Source organism: Heliangelus exortis, chromosome 8, assembly GCF_036169615.1.
Source record: "Heliangelus exortis chromosome 8, bHelExo1.hap1, whole genome shotgun sequence".
NCBI classification, from domain to species: domain Eukaryota; kingdom Metazoa; phylum Chordata; class Aves; order Apodiformes; family Trochilidae; genus Heliangelus; species Heliangelus exortis.
Window position 1 is genome coordinate 18605584 of NC_092429.1, and position 27966 is coordinate 18633549.

General features: G+C 36.0%; 1 protein-coding gene across 19 annotated transcripts in view; it reads right to left on the minus strand.

Moving 5' to 3' along the window:
• DPYD (dihydropyrimidine dehydrogenase) overlaps positions 1-27966 on the minus strand; it is a 344906-nt gene that overhangs the window by 284355 nt on the left and 32585 nt on the right. For all 19 annotated transcript variants that reach the window (XM_071750810.1, XM_071750811.1, XM_071750816.1 and 16 more), the window contains exon 3: positions 6604-6686. In XM_071750810.1, the coding sequence (XP_071606911.1) occupies positions 6604-6686 (83 nt within the window). The remainder of the gene's footprint in view (positions 1-6603; positions 6687-27966) is intronic.

The following is a 27966-nucleotide window of genomic DNA, read 5'->3' on the forward strand; positions in this document are numbered from 1 at the left end:
AATATAAAGAAAAAGCCAATTCTCTGCATGCATCATTAGATCAAAATACATTACAATTCATAAATTAAAAAGAAGAAATCATGTGCAATATTTTGAATAATGTATGTGCAACCATCAGCTGGAAGAAAAAAAAACCAACAAAAAAAAGGAAATGTAATTCAGCATCAAATTTTCTGGTCAAAGTATTTGCAGTTAGTCTTCTTGGCTTATTCTTAAAAAATATACATAAAGCAGTGCAATTACATTCTAAAGCACAGAAGATAAACATTATAAACAAAATCTTCAGTGTGAGTTATACCTGTGACCTGAAACAATGGAACTGTCATATATATCAGAACCTTCTTTTCTATAAATTGCAAAATGAAATATATGAAGTGCATTGACTGCCAAGGTAAACAACACAGAAAGACAATGTAAGTACTAATAACTATCACCAAAATAATTACATTAGTCATGGGTTCCTACACAAGCTTGGTGCTACGGCTCTGCACAGTGCCTGCCTGTAGACAGAAATTATTTCACTGTGGCATGATTTAAGCAACACATCCCAGGCACTGCTGGGTCCCTACACGGTTAAGTCAGAGTTAAGTAGCCAACAAAGAGAAAGGTAAAAATGCATGAACAGAGAACCTTGTCAGTATCACTAAACAGCTTCCGGCACCTAAGCATCTATGAGCCCTTCTACAGGGCTGTGTTGCACTGTGAAGATGTACAGCCAATATTGGGTCAGTGCATGTAATGTTGACAATCTATTTGATCTGTAACTTAGACTAAGGATGATAGTGAAGTTTGGATTTCAAAGTGGCACTCAAAACAAAATTAAATTAATTTTTCCTAGCCAGATATATCTTTTAGTATGAAAGTACTAATAAAGTTCTTAAGTGCTTCTAATATTCTGCATGAAGTCCTATGCAACACCAAGTGTGTCTGGCAACACTATCATTCTGCAACATCTACTTACTTCCCTATGCTATTAGTATATCAGATTTATAAAACTGTCAAGATGCATATTGATAAGAGAAATTCTAAGGATAGCATGAGATAATGCCTAAATTTGTTTTGTGAATTGTTTAAATTTCAGTTGGAGAAACTCTCTATAGTTTGTTTTGGTTTGTTTTAAGACAAACGTAGTCTAAATGAAGGTCTAGATGAATAAGTCTATTTTTCAAAGTGGTTTATCTAATTAGGTCCTCTGGGGATGGGGGAGAGGCGTTTGGTCATTATTGGTAGAACACATCAGAGGAACACATGTTGGCTACTCAAGACAGCATACCTGCCATACTTTGGGAGCAGCACATTTTTTGTTAAGTACATATAAAGCAGTCACTAGTTTCTCCCTGAAAAACATGCCCCTAGAAGCATTCAAATGATTGCACTGGGGAGAAATGTACAGATGAGAAGGTGGAAGAGAAATTTGCACTTACTCCTCCCTTCACACTAAATAAGCACACCAACCACAAGGCTAGTGGCCACCTTGGATCAGTGAAATTCACTCCAAAGGCTTCCACCTCCCAGGAACAGGAAGGATTTATCTGAACAGATGAACTCTAAGAACCTAGAACCAATCATCTTTATTCCTCATTCGCCTTCCCTTTCAACTTAGGATATCTGAGATTGGTCCTCTCTCAGAACAGCTTAAGAACAATGCAAGAAAGTATACATTTAAGAGGATATTTTTCATCATTGTCATCTTCCTTATATTTCATATCTGCATTTCTTTAACTCTACAGCTCCATGATGTGGCCTTTTAAACAGGGAAAATTAAGTTACCTGACTCAGAGCCAGCATATGAACAATATTTGCCACACCTCAGGCCAGAGCCCTACCAAGTTGGTTAACAGCCATTGTGAAGTTGTACTACAAAGCTTGTTCATATTTTTAAATCTCTAGCTTTTACTCTGCAAACTAAAGAACACTTATGAAACCACAGAACTTCTTACAGTTCAATTTTCTTGGGTTTTGCCAAGCCATAGAAACTATTTGTCAAATACATCTGAGAGTCTAGACCATATTAAAAGAAGCTTGATTATTACTAACCCCAGCTTACACAGTTGTCAAGACAACAGTGAATATAATCATTAACAGAAACTGTTTCTGTCAGACTGGAAATCACAGTTGAAGCTCCACTCCCATAGTCACATTATCCAAAACCATATGCAAATATGTGAGTGCAAAAGAAAAGGCCAAATGAACTTTGGTGTTTTTATACTGACTCAAACAGATGAGCAAACTTTCTTCTTCTCAGTAGTCTGTACATATACTCACAGCTACGATTAATTCATGTATTTATACTTCATCAGTCTTGCTAACTGATTGCTCACTGCCATAAGCCACCATGAAAGCTTACCAGTTCATTTGATAAGCAAACAATTGTGATACCAGATTCAGCAGATTTTGAACAGTATGGTTTCATTTGTCTGACACCAGGTTCATGAAATCTACACTAGATGCAGGCCTAATGCCTATTACTAGTATAGTGTTCAAAAGCAATCTATCATCTATTGGAGTGGCTAATAAGCAAAATGTTTGTGCTGCCCCTCAGAGAGACCTTGACAGGCTGGAGGAATGGGACTATGGATACCACATGAAGAGGGACAGGCCCTGCTCCTGAGTAGGAACAACTGGAGACACCAGTACATGGCTGTGACCAGTGAGCTAGAAAGCAGCTTTACAGAACAGGCTCCATGGTTCTCCAGTCCCTGCAGCAAAGGTCGGTGGCATCTTGGGCCACATTAGATACAGCATCACCACAGGTCAAGGGACAAGATCTGTTTCCACTGCCCAGCAGTGTGAGCCACACCTGGAGTGCTGTGTTCTAGTGCTGGGCTACCCAGGGCAAGACAGACACTGACATACTAGAGTGAGTCCAGCAAAGCATCACCAAGGTGATGAAGGGGTCAGAGTTTCTGTCACAGAAGGAGAGGCTGTGAGAGCTGAGGATGCTTAGCCTCTAGCAGAGAAGGCTCATGGGAGCAGGAGGTGGGGGATCTTATCAATATGGATAAATACCTGATGGCAGGGAATAAAGACAAAAGCCACACTTTTCTTACTTGAGCCCATTGGAAAGGGAAGAAACAATAGGCACAAGCTGAAACACAATGAATTCCCATTAAAACAAAACAAAACAAAAAAAAATTAAGAAAAAAAAAAAAAGTGGGAATTGCTGTTGGTGAATTGGCTGGGGAATTGCTTTGTTCGGGTTTTGTTGTCATTATTGTAAGGACGTTTGCCCAGAGAGTCTGTGGAGTCCTTGAAGATATACAAAACCTGGTTGGACTCAGACCAGGCCAACCTGCTCTACTTGACCCTTCCCTGAACAGGAAAGCTGGTCTAGAACACCAGTCTAGAGAGTGGAGTGTGTTCAAGACAATCCGCTTGGACACGAGAAGACAATATTTTTTGTAACATTAATAAATAACTTGTTTTTTAATTAAGTAGTGTTTATTTCATCTTTATCTCATCATTTTTAAATTTCCATTCCTGTGGTTTTTAACATACATATTAGCATAGTGATACATGTATGTATATAATCAAGAAGGAAATAAGCACGTACATATTGAGTGCATGCTCAAAAACATTTTGCTGGTGCATAATTGGAAGAGTTTGGTCTAGATCATCTCCCATGGTCCCTTTCAACTTCTTTTCTGTCAAATTACTACCTAAATACCCAACTAAATTATCGTATACTCATTATTCAAGGTATGTAAAGCAATAGTCTGTCCATTTGTAAAGCCCAATTTAAAAACTAATGTATTTTTATTGTTTAAGCTTTGCAGTTAATAAACCTTTTGAAGTACTTTAACAAAATAAGCAAAACATTAACTGAATTGAACACTATGATTTTACGTACAATCATGAGTAAGCCAAATTCTCATAATACAACTCTTTATACAAGGAGTAATGGCAAACCACTATCAGTTCATTATCTCATTACAGGTTCTAAAAAAATACATAGTACCATAGAAATTTCATATGCTTTATGATCATTCTAAAACCCTTCAGAAAGTTTATCTTGCATACACCTATATGCATAAACAAGAAAGAAGATTTTCATCTTTAGATGAAAGATGATTTTCAAGCTTTAGTTTGAATACCATTCACTTTCTGAAGAGCTGGAAAAAGTACAAGACCCTTCCTAGATATTAGTGTTTGCTTATGTAGAGCACTGTGGTATTGATAGACTAGTAATGTACTGAAACCCGTATTAAATTGACCATTTTTCTCACAGAGAAAGTTAAAATGGAAGGTCTTGTTCCAAACAGGAGCACTGGGGAAAAATGTTCACTGTATCTCTCATCTAGCTGGCCAGTAGTACCACTCTGGGAAATCAGAGAGGATTTGGGCAGACTGCCCACTCAACTTAAGGCTCATCTGAGATCCACATATATCCACTTTAGCTATCCAGCAAGGATTTTGTTATTGTTTTCATGCCCACATGATTTTAGTGCCTTTGTGCAATGTACAGCCCTCTCCACATGCTTCCCTTACCAAAAGGAGGCAGAGAAATCTATGTCCTCTCATGCACACCCAACATCCATTATAGTTATGGGAAAGCAAACTGAACGTTTTATCTGCCAAAATGTACCACTTGAATTACAAATACTATAGATAATCTTGGGATCCAAATAGAAAAATGAAGTCATCAAGTATATGAGATGACTATGTAGCAGCTGAAAGAATTGTACAGCCTAAAAAAACCAAGAGCCTTTTATACAAATTTAGAAAAATACAACTCCATATATATATATATATCAATTAACATTTCACACCTTTTATGTGTTAATCAAGTAGGTTATAAAAGCATACTACACTCTTAATTTAGTAAGCCAGGTATTTTCTTTACCACCATAAAAACAACTAAGAAAAAAGTCAACCATATAATATTGACTGCCATTAAGAGAATTCCAGCACTGCACAGTATCTGTCACACTTCACAATCGATAACTGTTTATCAGAATGGCTTGTACACTAGCAGAAATAGCCAGGATACAAATTTATGAGATAGTAAAGTGACTTTTATTATATGCACAGCACAGAATCATGAGAATCTTCTACACCACCCTTGTAACAGAAACATGACCTGTGAAATGCCAAAGCTCCTTTTGATAGCAAATGTTTATCACCAAAGAGCTGACAGCTTCCAAGTTTTTAAAAGATTAACTCTGTCGAGTCATGTATCTAAAAACACTACAAAACTATCCATGAAACATTGTTACAGGAGAGCAGCAACTTGAAACCCAGATTGTTGAAAATACTAGAAGTAGCTTCATAAGCCAAAAAATTCCCCAGATCTTTATTTTAAATCACTTACTGTCATTTAAATCATTTACTGTCACTACACAAAAGATTAACGTATGCCAACGATCGACATATGGAGAAAACCTTAAATCTATGAAGAAAAACAAGCAAAAACCAAGAAATAACAATTCTAAAGGTGCGTGCCAGTTATTTGCAACACTACTAGTTGAAATGTTCAGAAAAGAAAGAATAAAATTTACAAAGAATAAGAAAGGCTTCAAAAGAGGCAGGTTTCATTTCAAGTCAGATTACCTTTACAAGCACTTATTCATAGCCGTGTACATGAGACGAAAGCATCAGGAACATAAAGTCAGTTATACAAATGAAGTCATTCACACATATCCATAAATTTAGAGGGATTATGAACACAAAGAAAATTAGAGTAATTAGTTTTTCAAGAAGATTCTCAGTGGTTTGGGGTTTGAGGTTTTTTGTTGTTGTTGTTATTTTACAGAGCTAGAGCAAGTCTAAGAAGTTACTCTGAAAATCACCAGGCAAGTGAAATGAGGCATGTTTGCATCATTACATTTTACTATCCTACTTTCTAAACCTTTACAAGTACAGGTTCCTATATATTCTGGATCCATTGATAATACTATAATTAACATTTTCCTGATCATTCAGGAAATTTAGAAAATCTGATTTTGATTCCACCATTTCTCAGCATAGCAATCATTACCTTTTCTAGGTAGTATTGCTGGCAAGTTTCTTTGCAGTCCTGTACCCAGATACTCTGCAGTGTAAGTAAGGGTGACTCAAGATTTATGTACTGACCAATTTTCAGCTCCTCTAATAAGCATGAAGTGCAATGATATGAGGATATTAAGCAAAATATGAATCTATGAAGAACCAGATCATTTTAAATGTTCCATTAGAAAACCAAAATCATGTAAATCCGATGATAAAATCAGAATTCACAGGAACTACATACATAAAAATCAAATCCAATTTAAAAGCAAACACAGGTTTGTTCAAACAGCATTGTATGATTGCTTTAACATTTACAGAATTTAGATGAACAATATTTTCATTCACCCACAGTTTAGTATAAATATAAAGCAAGGCACCCCCTAAGCATTTTAAATAACAAATTCAACATTTACGTTTTTTACTGTGCAGTCAAGCTTAACATTTATGCAGCTTCAAAACCAAAGTACAGCCTCAAGGGAAGTCTCTCCACTGACAAATTAATACCTTAGAGAATAGAGCTGAATGGTGGCAATGAACTCATTTGTTCCCCCAATAATGAAGAATGACTCTTTCTTTACCACATCTATGACTGTTGCTATGGTGACCCAGACTTACCTCATTGCTTCTCGTAGTGCTCCTCTCTCACTCAGAGTTGTGTGCTTGATGTCATCGAAATTATTTTCTAGTTTCTCACAGTTCTGCAACAAACGGACAAAATAATGTAAGACTCTTAAACAGCATATTGTATATTTATTAAAATTATTCAACATCATGCAAACAACACTGATTGATATTATGTAACCTCAAATTATGTGCGGTGTTTTAATTATGCAGGAATCATTAAGAAGACACTGAGAACTCAGAAACAAAGTAAACATTAATCTTATTATATGGTCGTCATGGAAATAATCTTCTAAATGTTCCACAATGAAATTTATAGAATTTTTACTTTTCTGTGGGAGAAAAAAAAAAATGTATGTGAGGCTACAAAGCTACTATATATTATACTTTTATAAATTATAAATTCTGTCTCAATACAACAGGCAGTGCTGTTGGAACAACCAATCATATTCAATTCATATTCAATTTTTAAAACATAGTAGAAACTGAAGATTGTTTACAGACAATTCAACTACAGGATTTTTCCAGATTAGAGCTCATTTTATTTCTAAAAGTAGTATGAAGCCAACAATTTTGTGACAATAAATGAAATAAAACTTCCCTATATCCTGTTAAACATTATTAAAGTGAGTGTGAAATATCAGCATTCAGAACTTCTTTGATCATCTGCATCATTCATAGGACTTTTATATTCTCTTGAGGCTTTGTCAGTTCAGGGGACTTTCAGGTTATCCCTGATCTGTGCAGCCCCTTTCTCCAATACCCAAACTTCCCTCAGGGAGGCATGATTTTCTATATGGGTGTAAATGAAACAAGTTGCAAGTATAATAGTTACTAGCACCAGCAACCTTGAAGGCAGGACTGTCAGGCTCTTTGTGCAGAAGCTTTAAATAAAATACATGCACTGTTATTTGGTAATATTGCTTCCACAGTTTTTAATATCTGAATGAATTTTCAAGGCCACATCTTAAAGATGGTTAAAATTAATACAATAAAAATTATCTATTGTTATTTCTTTGGTGCATTGATTCCTTATTTTTATAATTACATTCAATTTGAGAATATAAAATAATTACTGGAAAGGTATTACTCAGATATATGTAAATGACCTAACACAGTATTTTAGCTTGTCCAATTAACATTTAAATTATCATTATTTTAAAATATTATTATAGACTTTTTCAAACAAGGTTTTAATGATACATTTTTGAGCAGGAGAAACAAAGTTACAGTTGGCAATCTTTTCCTTCCCTTACAAAAAAATTATACATGTCTTAAGTTTGAGCAGTGAATCTTATCCCCTGGTTAGTTTGATTTTTTTTTTTTTTTTTTTTTTTTTTCTGTTTGTTTATATTACAACCAACTCTCCTTTTTATGGCAAAATCCTACTAAAAAACTCAAAGGGCTTATGGTAGAAAGACAGGGAAGCTCTATAATGAAGTGTTCCATATTTAGATCTAGCACACATTGAGCTTCAGCTTCAAGCACATACAGACAGTTCAGTCATTTATAGTACACAAAAGAAAAAGAAACCCCAATCACCAACACTAACATAGAACTCATTACTCATCAGTACTAAACTGAAAGTAGCTGTGCTAGCAAAAAGGAAAGGCTTTCCAAAAAGGAAAGGCTTTCCAAAAATGAAGCATCACTTGGAAAACTGCTTCAAGTGCCAAAAGAAAAAAGCCCATGTTCTAACAAACCCTGTGCCACTACCATCTGAAGATAGGTTGTAAAAAACCTGAGCACCATGCAGTTCATAAAACAAAACTAAATTTCCCCTATATCACCGAAACTAAAGTAAATTATGCTCTCCACGTAGGAAATGGTAAAAAGTGTAAGTTCATCTGGTATTTCTTATTTGTCTATATAGATCATTCTGTGTTAATAAGCTGAAAGGCAACAAAGGTAGCTCATACCTAAAGAAAATGGTGAGAACATGTAGCCTCACACACTCAAATACTCCATCTCAACAGCAAACCTAATACGACAATTAATAGATAATTAAGAACAAAAAATGGAACAAATCTTATAGACTGCAATAATAGATGCACCGATTTATTTGGCAAGGAGATTAACTTAATTCTACCATTTCTGAGAATTGTTTCTGGACAATATCTTCCTCAGCTACTTTCAGCCAAAGAACTCTCATCCAAGCTTCAGCAGCTGGAGAGCAAATAACTTTACCATTAAGAAAAAATTAACTAAAAACTGAGCCAGAGGCAAGCTCCTGAAGTATGATGACCTGAGAGTACTATTGCATCAGTTACTGAATACATACTGAACAGTAAGTAAATATTGGTTATACCCTCTGCTTTCCACTTAGAGCTGCAACCACCTGAAACAATATGTTGGATCCTCTCAGGAAAGAGAGAACAGGGTGCCTGAAATACCAACTACAAGCAGAGCTACAGATACATAGATGCCTGTCTTCCTGGGTCTGAGTACCAGCTTGCATGCTACATTTGTAGTGAAAGGATAGCAGTTTATAAGAAAGGCTACCAATATGAATGAAACGCCCTGAAGGAGGAGGACACTCTGAAGAGTGTGTCCAGGAAATAATGAAAGTTTAGTAGATAATGACCAAGTTGACCTTTACATTCTTACATATTAAATCAGTAGCAAAAATTGAGCTCATTCTGTTAGCCATGCTACCACAAAGATTAATATCTATAAACAACTTGCACAGGGCTGTATGTTTTGGCCAGTAATACTTCACAGATTTAAATATAATGAGCAATTAAACTCCCAGGTGCTTCATTCCAAGTAGCAGTTAAAGTACAGAAAAATCAAAACACAAGCAATGAAACAAATTGGTTTTGGTGGCTTACTGCCAAATGATTTTCTGTGAGTACAGATAAAGTCTAGAAGTTTTAACTCTATAATTCACTAATTATATAGCATTCTATATGTTATCACTGTTGGTTAGATCTATCATGCTGTATGATACTAAACTAATCAGAGAATTGTCATGGTTGGAAAAAACCTCTAAGATCAGTATGTCTGTTAACACCCCTTCATGTCCCTCTCGGCCCACACAAAAAAAAAAAAAAAAAAATCTATATCACTGGAGCATGTTCTAAAGTGCCTCACCTACACAGTTTTTAAATACCTCCAGGGATGCTGACTCCAGCACCTCTCTGGGCAGCCCATTCCAGCATCTGAGCACATCTCCCAAAAGTCTTGCCCTGCTGTTTGTGAACAGCAGACCTAGTGAAGCACCTCCTCTGGGTAGACTCACTTGCTGTTATTAAGGAAGTTACATCCCACACACTCAAGGAACTCCTATCCTGTGTCCTCTCTGCTATATATTTCCAGCAGATGTCTGGTAGGTTTAAGGCCCCCACCAGAAGAAGGGCTATGAACTGTGAGATCTCTACATTCTTGTATAATGCTTTTTCTGTCTCTTCATCCTGTCTATAGCAGACACCCAACAGGATATCCACCTTGTTCACCTTCCCCTCATGCTCACCCATAAATACTTGACCTTATCATCACTTTCATCAAGCTCTATGCAATAAAAACGCTCCTTAACATATAAAGCCACCTCACTACCTCTCCTTCCCTGTCTATCCTTTCTGAAGGGCTCATAGCAATCCACTGCAGCATTGCACTCATGAGAGTCATCCCACCATGGTGCTATTAAACATCTTTCTTTGTGACACAGAAAGTGGAATGGAGTGCACTCTCAGCATGTTTGGTGATGTCACCAAACCCTATGGTGAAGTCAACACCCTAGAGGAAAGAGATGCCATCCAGAGGAACCTTGATAGACTTGATAAGTGGCCTTTTGCAAACTGCATGAAATTCCACAAGGCCAAGTCCAGTGTTCTGCACCTGAACAGAGGCACTCCCATGAACAAATACAGGTTGGAAAGAGAAAGAATTGAAGGCAGCCCTGAGGAGAAGGAGATGGTGGTCCAGAAGCTTAACAAGCCATCAATATGCTCTTGCAGCCCAGAAAGCCAATCCTGTCCTGGGCTGTAGCAAAGGAAGCATAGACAGACAGCCAAGGCAGGTGATTCTCCCTCTCTGCTCCTGTGAGAACACACCTGCAGGACTGTGTCCAGTTCTGGAGTCCCCAACATAAGATGGCATAGAGCTCCTTGGCTGTGTCCAAAGGAGAGCCACAAATATGATCAGAGGCCAGAAGACAGGTTGAGGAAGTTGGGGTTGTTCAGCCTGGAGAAGAGGAGGCTCTGAGATGACCTTATAGCAGCTTTCCAATATCTGAAGGAGACCTGCAAAAAAACTTGGGTTGTGGTTTTTACGTGGGTGTTTAGCAACAGGACAAGGGGAAATGGTTTAAAATTTTAAGAGGGGAGATTCAGATTAGGTATTTGGAGGGAATGCTTTAGTGTGAGGGTGGCAATACACTGGAACAGGTTGTCAAAGGAAGTTGTGGATGCCCCTTCCCTGAAATTGTGAAGCCAGGTTGGATGGGGCCTTGAACAACCTGAGGGACCTGCTTCCATTTACCCCCATCTCTTTGGTTCCCTCTTGTGAGAGTCTGATCACATTGATTTAAAATTGTCTCAAAAAAAAAAAAAAAAGAATTTTAAAGTGAATAGGCCTGGCCAGAGTTGAGCAGGGGGTGACACCCAGAAAGAGACAAGAACTAATACTAATTACTTACTTGCACCTGGAAAGTGTGTGTGGTACTTAATGTACCTGGCTAAGGTGGCTGGAATGGAGCCGGGAGTGGCACCTGGAAAGAGATAAGACCTGTGTGCTGGAAGCTCCCCCCTCCAGATGAGCCTGTTTTCAATGGCTCTGATGCTAATGAACCTGGCCTGGCAGAAACAGAACAGGGGTGACACCTGGAAGGAGATAAGAACTGATTGCTGTGTGGGGGACTAAACCCTTCTGCTGAAGCTCCCCTCCAGGCAGCCTGTCTGCAATGGCTCCTATGTTAATGAACCTGGCTTCTGTGGCAGCTGACTGACAGCTGCCCCTTTGGAACAAAAGGGACTCAGGGGTATATATGAGGCTGTCCATGCTGTGGCTGTTTTGGTGTCTCTTGACCCACAGCCATCTCGCATCAAACCCTGTCCAGGATCAGCGCCATCTTGAAGAAACTTGCTGGACAGCTGCACCACAACTGACCAGGAATGAGAAAGATGAATGATGAATGTATGAAGATAAGGAAGAATAAAGGTTAATGAACAAATTGAAAAGCTTTTCCTCCCATAACCACACAAACACCACTGTTTTGTTATTGCTATTTATTCTTGTTTATAAGGAAAAAAGATAAATCACAAGCTTTGGGGTCAGGCACTATGTGCTCATAATTCTGCATTTTCACTTATGGTCAGTGACAATATTAATAATATGAAAAACTTCCTAATAATATTCAAATAGTCTGAGGGAAGTCAGCAACTACCAAGTCCAAAATACTCTTAGTCTTTTTCATGGGTTGAAGTAACAAGCCAGGTCACATAACAGGAGAATACAAATAATGAATCATTCTAGCTTTAAACAAAAAACAAGTATTTTGGCAAAAGTGAATATGTACTTTTAAAACCAAACCTCTAAACATTCATCAGCTTAGTTTTTTGGATTTATCTTGGATGGTAAGGTCTTCTATTCTTAATCACTTGAAAAGCAATTATTGATTTGGCCACCTGAATCAAATGCAAAACTTTGCAGAGGTAGCTCAGAAACTAAAAGCAGTTGACTGCCTGGCATCATCACCAAAGCTCTCCCTAGATCACATAAGCATTGGCTGCCTCTGCTCTGTTCTGATGGCCCAAGAGTCAGAGTTTTGAGAAGATCCTAACTCAAACTCACCTATTCCACTACACTGTCCCAATAAAGAAGTGACCCTCACTTCTATTGGTATCAACCTTAAATCTTCCATCTAGCCAAACAAGAGTGGGATCACACTAAGCCATATCCTGCTACTTTAACTCTATTCTGAAATACTTTACATTAAAAATACTTTCAGAAGTGTTAGCATTAGATATTATCTTATACACACTCTGAGATAGTTGAAAAATAAATGGTTTTCATCTGACAACAGCATAAGAACTATTGTATTTCAGCCTGCATCATTGAAGATGAGTGGGTCTCTTATCCTTGATACATGCCAAATCAAAAGCCTTACTTAAAATATCATCTCTCTTCTGTGAAAGAAGCTTTTAGGTAAGTAGGATTGCCAAATTCTAGGAATTCACTGCTTCCACGTGGCTTTGGAAATTTTTCTGAGGAAGCTCAAGTTTTTTCCAAACATTTGTGACAGTAAATTTCACATTTTTACTGTCAACTGTTCTCCTTGTATTAAACAAAAAGAACACAAACAACTCAGATAGAGCAGCTCTCATCTGTTACATTTGTGTTTATTATTGCTAAAACAGATTCATTTTTCTCCTGTTTTGTCCTATAAAATCCATGCAAAAGGTGTCTTCATTTCCTATTGCTTACACAGCCAAATTTTAAAATGTGCCTATTAAATGCATTTGTGCCTAATTTTCTGAATGTTTAAAATGAGACAAACTGATCCAGATTCTGAAGGAAGTAGCAGCCCCCTCTCATATTTGAATTAGTTACCTTTAAGGAGGTAGGTTCCGGCAACAGGTTGCCAGAATGGTTTGGGACCTATAGAATCTACAATAAGTACCTATGTCCTGCACAAATTCAGCAAGAGAGGTCTCAAATTTCAGTCTAAGAATTCCTTAAAAAGTCAAATCACACACATGCCACAAGGCTGATCACATTAAGCTCTTTTCAAAATGCTGGCCATACTGTAGAAGCAATCTCCAGTATTGAAGCTGTACTAAAAAAGCTGACTTCTTTAGGAGACTATATAACAAATGTGTAAAATGCTTATTTCCATATTGATCTTTCTACTGATATACAAAGTGTTAACACAAATAATCACTTGTTATTCTGGAAATGTGAATTATTTCATCAGCAGAAAACTTTAGAAATAACAAACTTGTGTTTTATAAACCTAAAGCAATATTATAATAGTAATCTAAACTGTAATGTATTGCTGCAACATAATTATTAAGGGAAAACACAGCTGACATTTTCTGATTTACGCACACAATCAGAGATGGAGTCCAAGGACTGTGACATAATTATCTTCATGCTAACAATTTTTGTAAATCTCTTGACAGAATTTTAGCTAATTTTAAAATGCCTTCTGAAGATTAGCACTTAAAACTGTTGGGGAAAATAGCACAATTTATTAGCAGGGGTATAATTGTAAACCTTCCAAATACTCATTGTGAATATCATTTAGACAGTAACTCCTGCTTTAGCAGCTGGTATATAAGACTCCAGTTTATGGAATCTTGAAACAACAGAGAGAGTAGAATCTAATTAAACAGGATTACATGCCAAAGCAAAATTATTAAAAACAGACTAATAGACAATTGTTATGAATTTGGAATAGCACAACTTCTTCTTTTGATGTGAACTTATATAACACTGTGCTTTATTCCAATGAAACCAAAATATTCTTACAAGATTTCTCTCTTGATTTGGAACAGACTTTCTACACTGAAACACCACAAAAAGCTAAGTGGTTCCATTAATCTTCTCTAACAGACTTAAGCACACATCTACTATAGTATAAAATGACTTACATATATTGCATTTATGCCAGTTTTGGTGCTACAATTCATTAAAGTTATTTACTAAATAACACACAAGAAGCCCCTTTGAACTATCTTCCTATTTTGAGCAATGAAAAGAAACTAATGCCATTTACCAAAGGGTTTTATTTAAAAGCATTCTTCAATACTAAGCTGAACTGTAAAATATTATAATCTATGCAATATCTACCTATGAAATATCTACTTCCTTTTTGCTATGACTCATCTCAAGGGGTTCTTATTCCCAATAGGGGGAAACACAGTTTAAAACTGATATCTGACCACATGATCACAAAGGAAAAAGAAGTATTTTTTTAACATGTACATATTTCTGATATCTGCAGAAAGTATATTGAGCCCTCAGCTATTTACATAGCATTTGACAGCATGTCATTCATAATACATGAACACTTGTTATAACAATTTTTTTCATTATGTGATAGTCACATTGACTAGACAGGCTCTTTGAAAAATATAGATATTAATACATCCGAAATAGCAGACTTCCAACAGAAAACCAGCTCTAAATGTTAGTAATCAAATGAAAATCATTAGAAAAATTATTAAATAGAATTTTTACTGTAATCAGTGCCTAATTAGAATAGCCATGCTAAATTTTCTCAGGTTTTTTAGGAGAAATATTATGCCTAAGGCACTAAAAAAAGTACACATAAAAATTCAACCATAAGTACCACATTTTTCCCACAAGCAGAAACATATTGCTAAAACAGGACTGATACCAGAAAACTCCAATGCACAAGGTATATTCTGAATCTGCAAGTGTGTTTTTTGTTTCTAATTACCAGAAGTACTATCAAGATAACTGTGAATTCTGAAGTGGAAGCAGACAATTTTGGATTTTTTTTTTTTCTTAGTTTTCCCAGTTTTAAGTATGTTGCATTTAATCCTTACAGACAGGCTTTATATAAAACTTATTTACTTGTTAAACATACAGAACACTTCAGTTTGCAATATCACCAAGACTGCAGAAGTTACTCCAATCTGAGATGGCATCCTATTAACTTCCTTATCATGCTGTTTCACACACAAAGTTTAGGTGACAAATTTAGAAGTCTTCATGTTCACATAAGGGTATGGTATCTTGCTTGCATTCAACCTGCTGTTGTATGAGCAGATGCAGAAACCACAAGTTTTGGCAATGGATAACACATCAGATAGTAGCAACACAGGGAACATGAGAAAATACATTCTGAAAGGACCAAATACACAACACAATGAATAGTAGACTAAAGATGTCAAAATACAAGAATAAAAAGCTAAAAAGGATATGCAAGATAGCAGAGGCACAGCTGGCCATAATAAAGGTGCAGAGAATGCAGGTGATTCCAATAGAGAGGCCATTTTTTAATACTCCTCCCCATGTGACAGCTTTAAAACACAGAGAAAACTTGAAGAACAAAAAGGAAGGAAAATCTTTGCCTCTCCCACTTTTTTCCTTCTCTTCCTAGAATGAACGTTAAATTTGATCAGTAGTCGAATAAAAGGACTTGGCAACAAGCTACTGATCATCTCTTAGAATATGACAAGCAAGATCTAGATATTTTTTAAAATCTGTCTTCAGTGCTGTCTTTTTCCTATTAGAGGAACCCTATCTGGGTCCCATTCTTGATGGCTGAATTCTCCAATACACATAGTATGAATTTACAATTTAATTCTTTAAGGGCATGAAGCCTATGTAAAGAGACACAGGCCCTACACAGAATTCCTAAATATACTGTTTTCCATTGACAGTGAAAATAAAACTAAATAAAGTAAGAAAAGAAAAATCCTAAATGTTGTACTCCATCCCATCCCAGTACTTTGCCATACCTCAACCTAGTTTGCTTTCCCCTTGAGACTCCTTACTCTGCTTAGGCAAATATCCCCTTGACTCACTGAGATTAAATAAAATGAGAGTATGTAGGTAAAGACCAGACTCATATTGTGAATTAACATTTACAGAGCTCATAACGTGGAAGAAGAAAAAAAGAAAAGAATCTTTAAAATGCAGGTAGAACTGTACTCCTAAGGAACAGATTATGTTCCTGACCTTCAACAAAGAGCATAAGAAAAATCACATACACAGTAGCTCCACCTTTTTTTAGAAGCTGGATGACCAAGAATTGAAAGAATTAAACCCACATATATGAGAGTACCAACTTGCAAGATCTCACTTATTTTTCACGTAAAGCTTAATAATTATTAAATTTAAAAGAGCTTCTAAAAATTAACATCAAAATAAAATGTTTAAACACCATCCTGAAACAGTGCAGTCTAACCCTTTAAAGAAGAATAAAAAGAAATTATCATGACATCATGCTCAGTGATAAAAAGCTGGGGGAAGAAGAAGGAAGTAGAGAGATTCAGAGTTATGGCTCTTATCTTTCCAAGTAACAGTTAGCTGTGACAGAGCTCTATTTTCCTGGAGATGGCTGAACACCTGACTGACTATGGGAAGCAGTGAATGAATCCCTTATTTTGCTTTACATGCATATGCAGCTTTTGCTTTACCTCTATTTTCTTTTCTTTTTCTTTACCTCTATGTTTCTATCTTAACCCATGAGTTTTCACCCTTTTGCCCATAGAGTTCTTGCCCCCATCCCACTGACTGGGGAAAAATGAGTAAGCAGCAATGCTTAGTTGCCAGACAGAGTTAAACCACAACAGCAAAGTCCTACCAAGGTCCTTAACTCCTAATTCTACAGATTGTGCCTTTTTGTGGACAGTTACAGAAACATACCTACCAGCTAAAACACATTTCCTGTTCTAAACTCTGTAATCCTAATTCTCTACAACATCTAAATGACTTATATAAAATAGCCTTTAAATGGAAAGAGCCTGAAAAGATGCTAAACATAAGCCCAATGAACAAGGCACTGGTGACAGTACCAAGACTCATGCTTGGCTAGACTCAAGTACACAGAACACTGCAGGATCTATGACTTCTGGACTTCAAGTTTCTACCCTGCAAGAGCGGTGGGAAAAATCCCATCCTCTGCTTAGCTTAGTAGAAGAAGCAGTGACAGCTTTGCATGAAAAATGCTTCAGTGCCTGTGAACGATGATATTCTTGACACAAAAATATGTGGCTATATGACACTTTACTCGCTGGCTAAGTCTTCATAAAGGAGCATTCTTCCTCCAAATTTTCTTTCAAAAAAAATTAACCAATTCTACAAAAAGTACTATTAAGATGCCAGTCAGATCCCTCTGAGTTGGTAAATTACCAAGGAAAGAGTATATGCACTTCCAATCTGGTTTATTATGATATCAGAAAATCTGTATTTCACCATAAAAGATGACTTGCATAGCAATGAACCAAATTTATTAATGTGACAGTTAAACGTATATTTAAAACGTGTTTATCAAAGGCAAAGCCAAATATGAAATTGACTCTAGATATTTTCAGAGAAATATCTGAAAATACAAAGTTTACTTAAGAACCATTTACCCAAATGAAAACAGTAAATTAGGAAAAATGGCTGCAGCCAATAGCATACAAACTGCTCTGTACCACAAAACCCAATGCAGTTGTGTTACATGCTAGCACTTTGTATCAGGTTTTCCATCCCTATCATTCCTCACGAAAAACTCTAGAATGATTTGAGTTAAAAGTCATATGAAGCTGATTCATAAACTATGAGCATCATATGCAAATACCAACAAAATATTATTTCAGCTCTTGTAGTTTAAACTAAATCTCGACTCTGAAGTAACTGTAGATGACAACAGAACATGCCATGAGAAACCATGCAAGTGAGTTGACAATTTGCATATCCCTGGGAAAAAACCTAGGCTACAATTTCTCCTCTATTTCCATTTTCTTTAAGACTCAAAAGAAATGTCCTTGTACTGAGACATTCAGGAAAGCCAAGTGTTCTAATACATTTTATATTAATTGTCATCTAAAATTACTGAGTCAAAGGAAAACCTGATGTCTTTCTTTTTTTTCATTTGTGATATTTTAAAAAGTGAAAACTATATTTATATGAATTCCTTACCATACTTCATAGCCCACACAATTGCATATCTTCAAATATCACACATCGAGCCAAGTTAGTAAAAATGAAAGCTTAGACCCATTGGTAAGGAGGTGGTTGGTCGAGTCTTGGGGGTAGGGGGAGCAACAAAGTAGGAGAGTACAAACACTGCTGCTGCAGAATATTTTTCTCCCTCTCAAAAAATATTCAGAAAATCACAGGTATGGGGCTATTACAATGGTTACAGATCCTACAAAGTTATGACCATCTGTTATGTAATCTAGTTATAGACACACAGACATATAACTGAGGGAAAACTGCTCAAATAAGTGTAATTTTCTTCGAACAAGATGCCAGACATTTTTAATGAGTGTTAGAATCTCCCAATACAAATTCAAGGGAATAAATGGTATCGGATTCATTTCTGTAAGTAACACCAAGAACGAGGACTTTCCTTTATGCAGAAATGAACAGGGTTTATGTGTTGGTACATTTGTCAGCAGGGCATTCACAAAAGTTCTTTTCACAGTAAGCATCAGAAAAAGCATTAGGAGAATGCTGCTGTAACACTGTTTATTCAGATGCAGCTTGAAAACATCATCCAGGATAAACACATAGCCTCAGGTCTCAGTTCCATTTACTACCTTAGAGAGAAAAACATCTCACAATCCGATACTTCAGTATGGCACTATGCACTCTTCTGGTTCTGGGTCTCATTTACTGTCTTCTTTGCAAGTTTTTCACTTCTTTCAAAGCTTTCATGTCTCAGCCTGAATAGCTTTCTTCCCCAAAAACCTTGTGGCCTGCCTCCAGACAGCTCAGACTGCTCTATACTTCTTGTTAGCCCCTTAAAAGCTGCTACATTCAAGCTGAGGTGAGCAACACAAGCATGCCCCAAAGCACCAGGCAAACACCTTCTCAGCAATTCCCAAGCAAGCAGGGACACATGGAGCCAAGACTCAGCAGAAGAGAAGTGCAATGTAAGGCTCATTGGTATGAGGTAGGCTTAGCACTCTTTGAAGAAGTCTTGTTCAGGTCTCACTGTTTCTCAGGACATTCAGGCAAGGTAACACAGCTCCTGAGCTAATAAAATAGGGTCTCTCAGCAGGGCTGGCTTTGTCACAGCATTTTCCTCACATGGGTGAGGAAGTCTCTCTTCTCAAGTCTAGAAGTAGCTCCACATTTTAGAATTAAATGCAATAACCCAGTTTTGAAAACACTATTTTCAAACATACACACTGAATATTTTCTAAAGAACACTGAAACTCTTATTTTAAATTATTTTTCCTCTCCAGAAAATATATCGGACTTATTAAATCAGTCCTCATCTCCAAAGTGTCACCACTACAATAGCATTTGTGCAAACAGAGCTAAAGGAAAAAGAACGGTGACTGCAAAAAGAAACAAAAATCATTATTCTTTTAACATGATTACCAAATTTCTCCTTTTGCTTCTCAAAGACATTTTTATCACTGCTTTTTAATTCTTATTCTTATGCAGCAGTTTTCATGTTTCCCTTGTGCATACACTGTTTGAGCTTTCAATTTTTCATTTTCCTTCAGTAGTGCTAAATCTTTCCCCTTCCGGTGTTTGGGGTTTTTTTTCCTTCATTATTTGTTTGGGGTTTTTTTCCCTTTCCTATTTCCCATGCTTGCTTACTTTTTTCCCCTAGTGCTTAATAATTATTTCATGTCTCTTGGTCTGTTTCATTATGTGTCACAGCTTTTTCTTTCTTATTTTTTCTGATTGCATTCCTTTATTCAGCTCCTGCAGCTTTCTGATTTCTATGTGCTTGCTTAACTATTACCCAAATGGCTCCAAGCAGGACACACTCAAACTGAAGAATAAATAAAAGAAAAATACTATCTGTGGCCATGCGGTGTTGCTTAGCAACACCCTGTACCTCTCCACAGCTTTTCTAGAGCCCTGGTGGCAACAGAGATTTTCAGACTTATTGCTACAAATATATGCAAGATCCTTCTCACATTGTTTGTCTGTTCACTAGCAAATAAATGCAGAGGAAAATATAAATGAGGAAGAAACACTCCAGAGAAAGAGCCAACAATAGGGCTACTCTTACAGCACAAGAAATGGCCACATATTCTGATGCATGATGTCCCCGTGTCTCTCATGTACTCTGTAAAACTCCTGCATCTCTATTATTTCTGTTCACTAATGCTACTACTGCTACAATATTTGAGAAACAGAATATAAACAATACTTCTTATGTAATTAAAATTTGTTTAAAATTCACCCAGTTCTTAAATAGAAACTGTGTATTCATTACTAGCTGAAATTCACTGATTTCTTACACTCTTGCAAAGTTGCTTTACACTGAAGAAAAAACAGTACATATTCTCCACACTGCATAGGATAGGAAAAATGGTCCAAGCATTGCCAGAAATGCAATAGGATTATTAAGAAAGGGATTGTTAAGAAAGTTTTTTCCTAGATCTTATAGCTCCAATCTTAAGGAAAAAAAAATTTTTATTTCTAATTACTTCAAATGCGACAGAAGAGAAAGTAAAGCTTCTTCCTGATTCCCTCTTTTCTTTTAAAACAAACATATGCTGGGCCTAATTTTCAAAAGCTAGAAACAAATGCTAATTAAGACCATACCTTACAAAGCCTCCATGATTCAGCAATAGCTAGAATGTTTCAAGAGGGCAGATATTAATCTAGTATCCCTGACCATGCTTTTTAACTCCACAGCAATGAAAAACTACTTCCAACAGCCAATGGCAACTTCTGAGAAAGTCTTTTCAATTTTGGGATGGAAATAACGCTTATACAAGGGACTAAAACCTTAAAGATATTAAGTATACTTCTGCTAAGGACCAACCTATGATGAAGCCCCACAGAATGGAGAAAATGTTCAGTTAACATGAAGCTTTCTGAAGGGCACCAACATCAGTGTTATTACCTGGGAATTTTTAACACAGCTAGGTCAGCCTCAAAGCCTTTTGATGTCTGCATAGCAGAGTATCAGTAGCAGGTGAAAAGTACACACGTCAGAGAACAAACCTGAAATATTTAACAGTATCAATCTACATCTGTCACCTACAAAACACCAGGTAGTAAAGAAAAAACACAAACAATTCATAGGTAAACAAAGGACAGAAACTAATACTCAGGTACATAATCCCAGTTTCTTAACCTCATTCCCACAGTAATGTCTATAGAAATAAAAGGCTGACATGAGCATACAGTTGGTTGGAGAATATAGCTAAATCCATAGAAGACAGGTCACTATAAAATAAACAAAGGCATTCCAAAGTTAAGCACTTAATTTTAAAAATGCCTTTAAAAAGTTTGATGTTTGAAAACTTAATTTGATTTGCCCCTTTCACATATGCAGCAAAACACCACTTGTAATCATATGATCACACGTGGTTTTACATAGAAGTGCTGCCTTACTCAGAACAGAGCTCACCTAATCAACAGCCTTTCAACATCTGAGATTAGTGTGTGGTCTTACTGCACACTATTCAAAGCCTTACTAGAAGGCAGAACTGTTTTTCCCCATGAACATTTCAATGACACTCATTACTACAGTATCTGATGTGACTTAAAAGCAATTTATTCTACATACTACGAATATTCCCTATTAAAAGTAGCAATTGACATAGAAAGTTTGTTGAATAACTTAAGCATGGTACATCAGACACTTATGGTCCAAAACACTGAAGTGTATAGAAGACTGGAAGTGGTAACTTGGGTGATCAGAATTCCTCTCTTGCTCTCACTTTGATTTTCTCATCTAGCTGATGGAACCATCATCCTGTGATCAGCTGGTATTAATCATCTTCTCTCATAATTCCATCCCTTAAGCTCCTAGTCATACTTATCCTCAGCTATTGGCTCTACAGCCTCCTAATTCCACTATTAAATTTATTCTTACCTTTTTTATTATTATTTTAAACTCCTGTGTCACACAGTTCTCTTATGATATTCTAGTTCCTTCTGCATTGACAGTGCCTGTCAACTTTCTTGAAGCATCCTCCTAACATTTACATCAAGATCATTAAATGGTATGAATTTGAATGCTGATCCTTCAAAAAGCTCTGCTCAAAGTTTGGAGGCTCTTTTTAAGTGCTACTCACTCTCATTTTCTAACTGGTCCCTTATCCAAGTTACTGTTCCAATCCAAGCAGATGATACTTCATTATTAATTGGCCAAATAACAGAAAGAAAGCCTTGTCAGCACATTACTGATCTGTTCTCAACTGGAAAGCCCAATATGTTTTCTTCCATCTTATATTTGCCATAATGTAATAAACCTTTGCTTTAAAATTTTTGTCCAAGTTTAGCATGCTGCTGACAGGAAAGGTTAACAGTTTCACCTTTGCCTATGAAACCAACAGTTTCACAGTTGCCTATGAATTCTCCATCTTCTAACATGCAGAAACAGCATCAGCTGTTCTTTAATTGAGTGCCCTAACTTACACCTTATTTTACTCTTAGGCCTGTAATTTCACATATTTTTTTTTGGTGATATTTTTATAGACACTTTCTGTCCCTTTGAATTCAGAGATTAAATCCTTCAAGTTTTCTGTCTGGCCCATCTGGGACAATTTCCATTTCTTCACTTGTCTGCCCATTGGCCACCTCTTGTTTAACTCCCATTTTACTGAAACTAGAGCAACAATTTACAAGGATTTTAGACAATATCTGGGATGTTTAATCTGATCGTCACACTGCCTTTCCTTGTTCATTTATTTCTTTTAATTTAGATAGCTTAAGAACCTTTTACTATTTGTTTTATATAGCTGAATAACCTTTTACTATTTGTTTTAATTTCTTTTGCCAGGTGTGACTCAACTTGACTTTTGAAAGTTCTCATTTTTTCCTCTGTACTTGCTGCTTTGCCCATCAAATCCCATTTTTTCAACTCCTTATGGGTTATGCTTATGCTTTTACTACTGTTTTCAAAGTTGTTTTCCAGTTCAGGCTGAAACCCTTCTCTACAAACTGGGATGCAAATTCCAGATAACTTTTGTATACTTGAATTAATAAAAATTTCCTCAAAACTCATGTCTTTGAGCTGTTTAATTCTGTTCAGAGATCTCAATAGTTTTCCTAAGTTCTGAGTTTGTCTTATAAACTAATAAAATAAAATTAATCTGTTATTTTTCAATAGTATTTATATTAAATTAGCAACAAAAAGAAGCTTGATGAAAACTGCATTCTGTGATTATCTATTCTGACTTCTCCCATATATTAAATTCAAGGATAAATTCCATTCAGCCCAATACCTGAAGAGTTGGTAATACCTAAAATTTTATGTTAGCATTTCTGATTTAATGACTGTTACTAACAAAGTTTAGCAAATATCACATGAAGGAATACCTGCCCCCTACCATTATTAGGATCTGTGGTTTTCCAGGCTGCACATAAAAAGCTGAAGTGTCTTGCAATGCCTAATAGGATTACAATCAAATCCATGTACAGAAAGTTGTAAGAGTAACAGAATGAGAACAGTAAACTTTAGAAGATACCATTTCAATAGACTCAGGGATGAGGTTGGTATGTCTCCTGAAATATATACTGAACAGTAAAGAAAAGCAGAAGTTTAAATAAAAAGCACAAGATCTGTAGGAATAAAATCAGAAATCTAAAGCAAATTTTATTTAGCAAGGAAGATAAAAAAAGTAGGAAGAAAAAGGTTCTATATACATGAGTAGAAGAAAATAGAGAGAAGTACATTTTATGTACAGGAAAGGAGTGATAATAAGAAATGATGCACAGTGAACTGAATTATTCACAGCCTTCCCTGACCTCTTTCTGAAGATGGAATGGTAGAGCCAAAACTTTTTAGTAAAAGTATTATTTCAAACAAGAACATGACATTGCAGGCTTGAGGATGGAAAAAAGAGGCTTGGGATAATTTTTTTTTTTTTTTTTTATCAGACAAGTGCAGCTCATATATCACTGAGCCATCAAGGAACTAACTGAAGCAAGCCACAGCCCAGTATCAATTGCACCCAAAGAATTTGAGGCCTTGATGTTCTGAAAAGCCAGAAGAGACTCGACTCGACTCTTCTCTTCTCTTCCTTTTCTTTTCCTTTTCCTTTCCTTTCTTTTTTTTTTTTTTTTTTTTCTTTTTTTTCCTCTCTTTCTTCTTTCTTTTCTTTCTTTTTTTTCTTTTCTTTTTTTTTTTTAAGGGAAAAATTAAGAGGGAGTGAAAATAACCATTATATCTCCCATGAGATAAACTGGAGTACATTTATTAAAAACAATGTGATTTTTAAAATATGTTAAAAAAAGTTAAATCTATCTTCCTTTCTTTCCTTTAGAGAATGCATAGTGTCATGTGCCACGAGTAAATGGTGTTATGTGAATAATCAAGTACTTTTTTTTTTATAAGTATTCCTTACCACACTTACATAAGACAATTAAAAATGTATTCTATATAAAATGAATACCCAATGAGTGCACAGCTTACTGAAAACTGAAAAAGGAGCTACATGAAGATACTCCATCTACTCAGGACACCAGTGATTTGGATAGACAGAAATGAAGAATGTGCTAATGGTTTTTACCAAATCACATTTGGTGGAATAAGAGAAACAGGGAAGGAAGAGATATTAATTATTTTAAAAGGCAAGATAAGAATTTGATAATCAAGCCAATCTGAAGGGTCAGAATTTAGGACATAAATTGAAAACGTGATAGGTGTAGCTTTCTCAAGACAGCTGGAACTGCCCGCACAGGCACACAGCCAGAAAGACTAAAAAGGAATATACTTCAACATGGCTACATCAGAGCTCTAGAGACTGGACCACCCACCCGTTCCCATTTCATCCACATGGAGTAGACAAGCTATAAGGAAGGCTCTTGTACCAAGGAGTACCTAGCAACTGTGAAAATCATTATTTCTGATACCAATATTGGATTGGCTACTATCCACTTTTTATTTATTTTCAACATTATCATGTTGAAAGTCCCATTATTCCTGAGATGCACCACCAAAACTTTAAGAGTTCCTGAAACCAAGACACTACTGTAAGCAAAGAATACTGAATACAGTAAGCTAAGGAGAAGTGAGTGATGACACAGATAACTGCTCTCCACCTGAGGATTGTGTATTGGTATAGAAATGTTCTGATGTACCTGCATAATTTTTCAATCCATAGCCTGTCATGCATTCTTGCTTCAAACCATCAGGATGCTAATGTGTTGGGGTTTTCTTGAAATATGCAATCAGACTGGCTAAAAGATCAAAACCATTTTTTTCTGCCAGACTTGTTCATTCATACTTAAATCCAGGAAGTTTTTTTTGGTCTGCACATATGACTGATTTTTAATATGCATGAAACAATTGATGCACTGGTGCTCTGAAAAAAAAAATGCCCAAATATATGGCAAAGTTGCAGACAAGCTGCAAAGAGGGTCCTGTAATGAACATTTCAGTGCAATTTAAAATTAGACAGTGCTACCTACCCTGCTTAAAATACATCATTCAGCAAACTACACTAATTCCTTCGCACTGAGCTCTTTTCACTTCTAGTAAGCAGATGTCTTCCAGGACTTTGACAATATAAGTAGGTGTGAAGTTAGTAATTACAAACAGGCTAACCAAGGTTTCTCCAAGACACAATGTTCAAAAACTTACAATTTCTCATGATCATTTTTCATTTTATAGATTTTTGACAGAACAGAGATGGGGCTTTCACTATACAAGATACCTTGTATAGTGAAAGTACAAGAGGAGAGAAAGAGCAGTATAGGTTTCAGTATAGGCAATGACTTACAAAAGAAAGAAAAAAGTAGGAGTAGAGGGGCTGAAAAAGATAAGCTAGTCTTGTTATTTATTCTCTTTTCCAATACAACACCACAAGAAGGCACCTTGATCTCTACTCAATACCCACAGGAAAGTACACATATAGAAAACAACATCTAAAAGGAAATAAAAAGATGCAAGGTAACAGTGGAGATTGTTTCTGGTTATACCTCTGCTCTATGATGTGCTCAGCTTTAATGAAAGGGAATGAGTTGATCAGACTTACCTAGAATTCAGCATTTGGAACAGAAAAGTATTTTTCATTTTTCATACATATGTGTAAAGCCAAACAATTTGCAACTATGAGACCCTTTGGTTTTGAAATGGTTAAGATCAGAAACACACCTGGAACTAGATATGTTTGTTGAGTGCTGCTCTATAAGAGGAAGAGTAATTCTACAGCAAATCTAAAGAACACCAAACATGAAGAACTCTGAACTGATGAAATTAAGAGGTCAGAGGTGGTTTTGTACAGCACTCAGGAATGGCATCAAGGCAAGAAGGAATCTCTTGCAGAGGACCAAAACCCAGATGTGGCATAAGTTGCTAGTATTGACAATTCAATACACAGAAACGTGAATAAAAGTACAAATCTGTAAGAGTCAGGCAAGTTAGGAGCTATTGAGATATTCTAATGAAAAGATCTTAAGACATTGAAACCAAATAAAACAGAAAATTCAATGATTATATGCATTTTTAGAGCAAGTATTTGATATCATATATAAACATGTAAACCACTTTATTGCAGTGGAATGGTTATAAATGCCAGCATATGGTATCGATACGAGAAAATGCAGAGTAATTAGTTAATCTAAAAAATGCATGAGAATGAATTTGACTACTAAATGATTAAACTGGTACATTTTAAAATGTGTATTAATATTTAATTATTGACACTATGAGAAAAGAGAAAATCTCTTGATGTTACTTCTCAGCTCTTTCTGATACTCAGTATTCCATGTATAATTCATTTGAATAGTTTGTGCATATACAGTCAATCACTAGTTAAATAAAAGAATCATTCTCAAATTCCCTAATCACCTCAATAGATCCTAATGCACTATTTTCCATATTCGGGAATCAGAGCGTTTTATTTAAGAAATCAGTCTGGCCACGATGAATGCAGTGCAGCCTGAGCAGACATCAGTTCAAAGAATCAGATGTCAAAGTGCTCCCTCTAATGTCCCTTAATCATCACACCAATTAGCAGTTGAATAGTGATGTGATTAAAAAGACTGCTGCTATCCTATACCTATTCAGACTGGTAGAATTCTACATATGTTCTACCAATTAATGTTTGAATAGAGCAGCGATTAGAGAGACATCTGCCATTGTATATTCATTCAGAAAAGAGCTAAACTTGAATATTCATATGCAATGAAGACAAAAATAAATATTTTCAAAGGTAAACTATACATTTAGATTATAAAGATAATGGGGTTGATTCATTTAATGAGTGTTCTCTATTTTACAATATTTGGGATTATTTTTAATTTTATAAATATATAATCTTTCATCAGTGTCTGGAAATGGCCAAATTATTAACTGAAAAATATTTCTTCAATTAAGGTTTCTGATTTCAGACCTTGGGTGAACTGGGTTTATTATCTGCTTGTCTGCAATTTGCACTATTCCTGCTTCAACCCATCAGGGTTTGTTTTTTTTTTTGTGAGCTACTAACTTGATTATTCTGTACCTGTGATACATGATTTGGCACAAAAATCATGTGGCATTTTCCCATCTCACTGGAAGGCAATATTTAGAGAAACAAATATAGCTGAGAAAGAATCATCTTATTTACAGCTTTTTCTGTGACAGCTTGGACATTTGTAACCAAGAGGTCCTTACAAACCCCTTTTTTTAAAAAATAAGGATTCCTTTTTATGAATGTTCATACATAGCAGTGACAGCTACAGAAATACTATCCAAGTAAAAAGAAGTTCAAAGTTTTTAGGTAACTTTTACTACTGTTTTAGGGAGCAACCTTGTCCTTT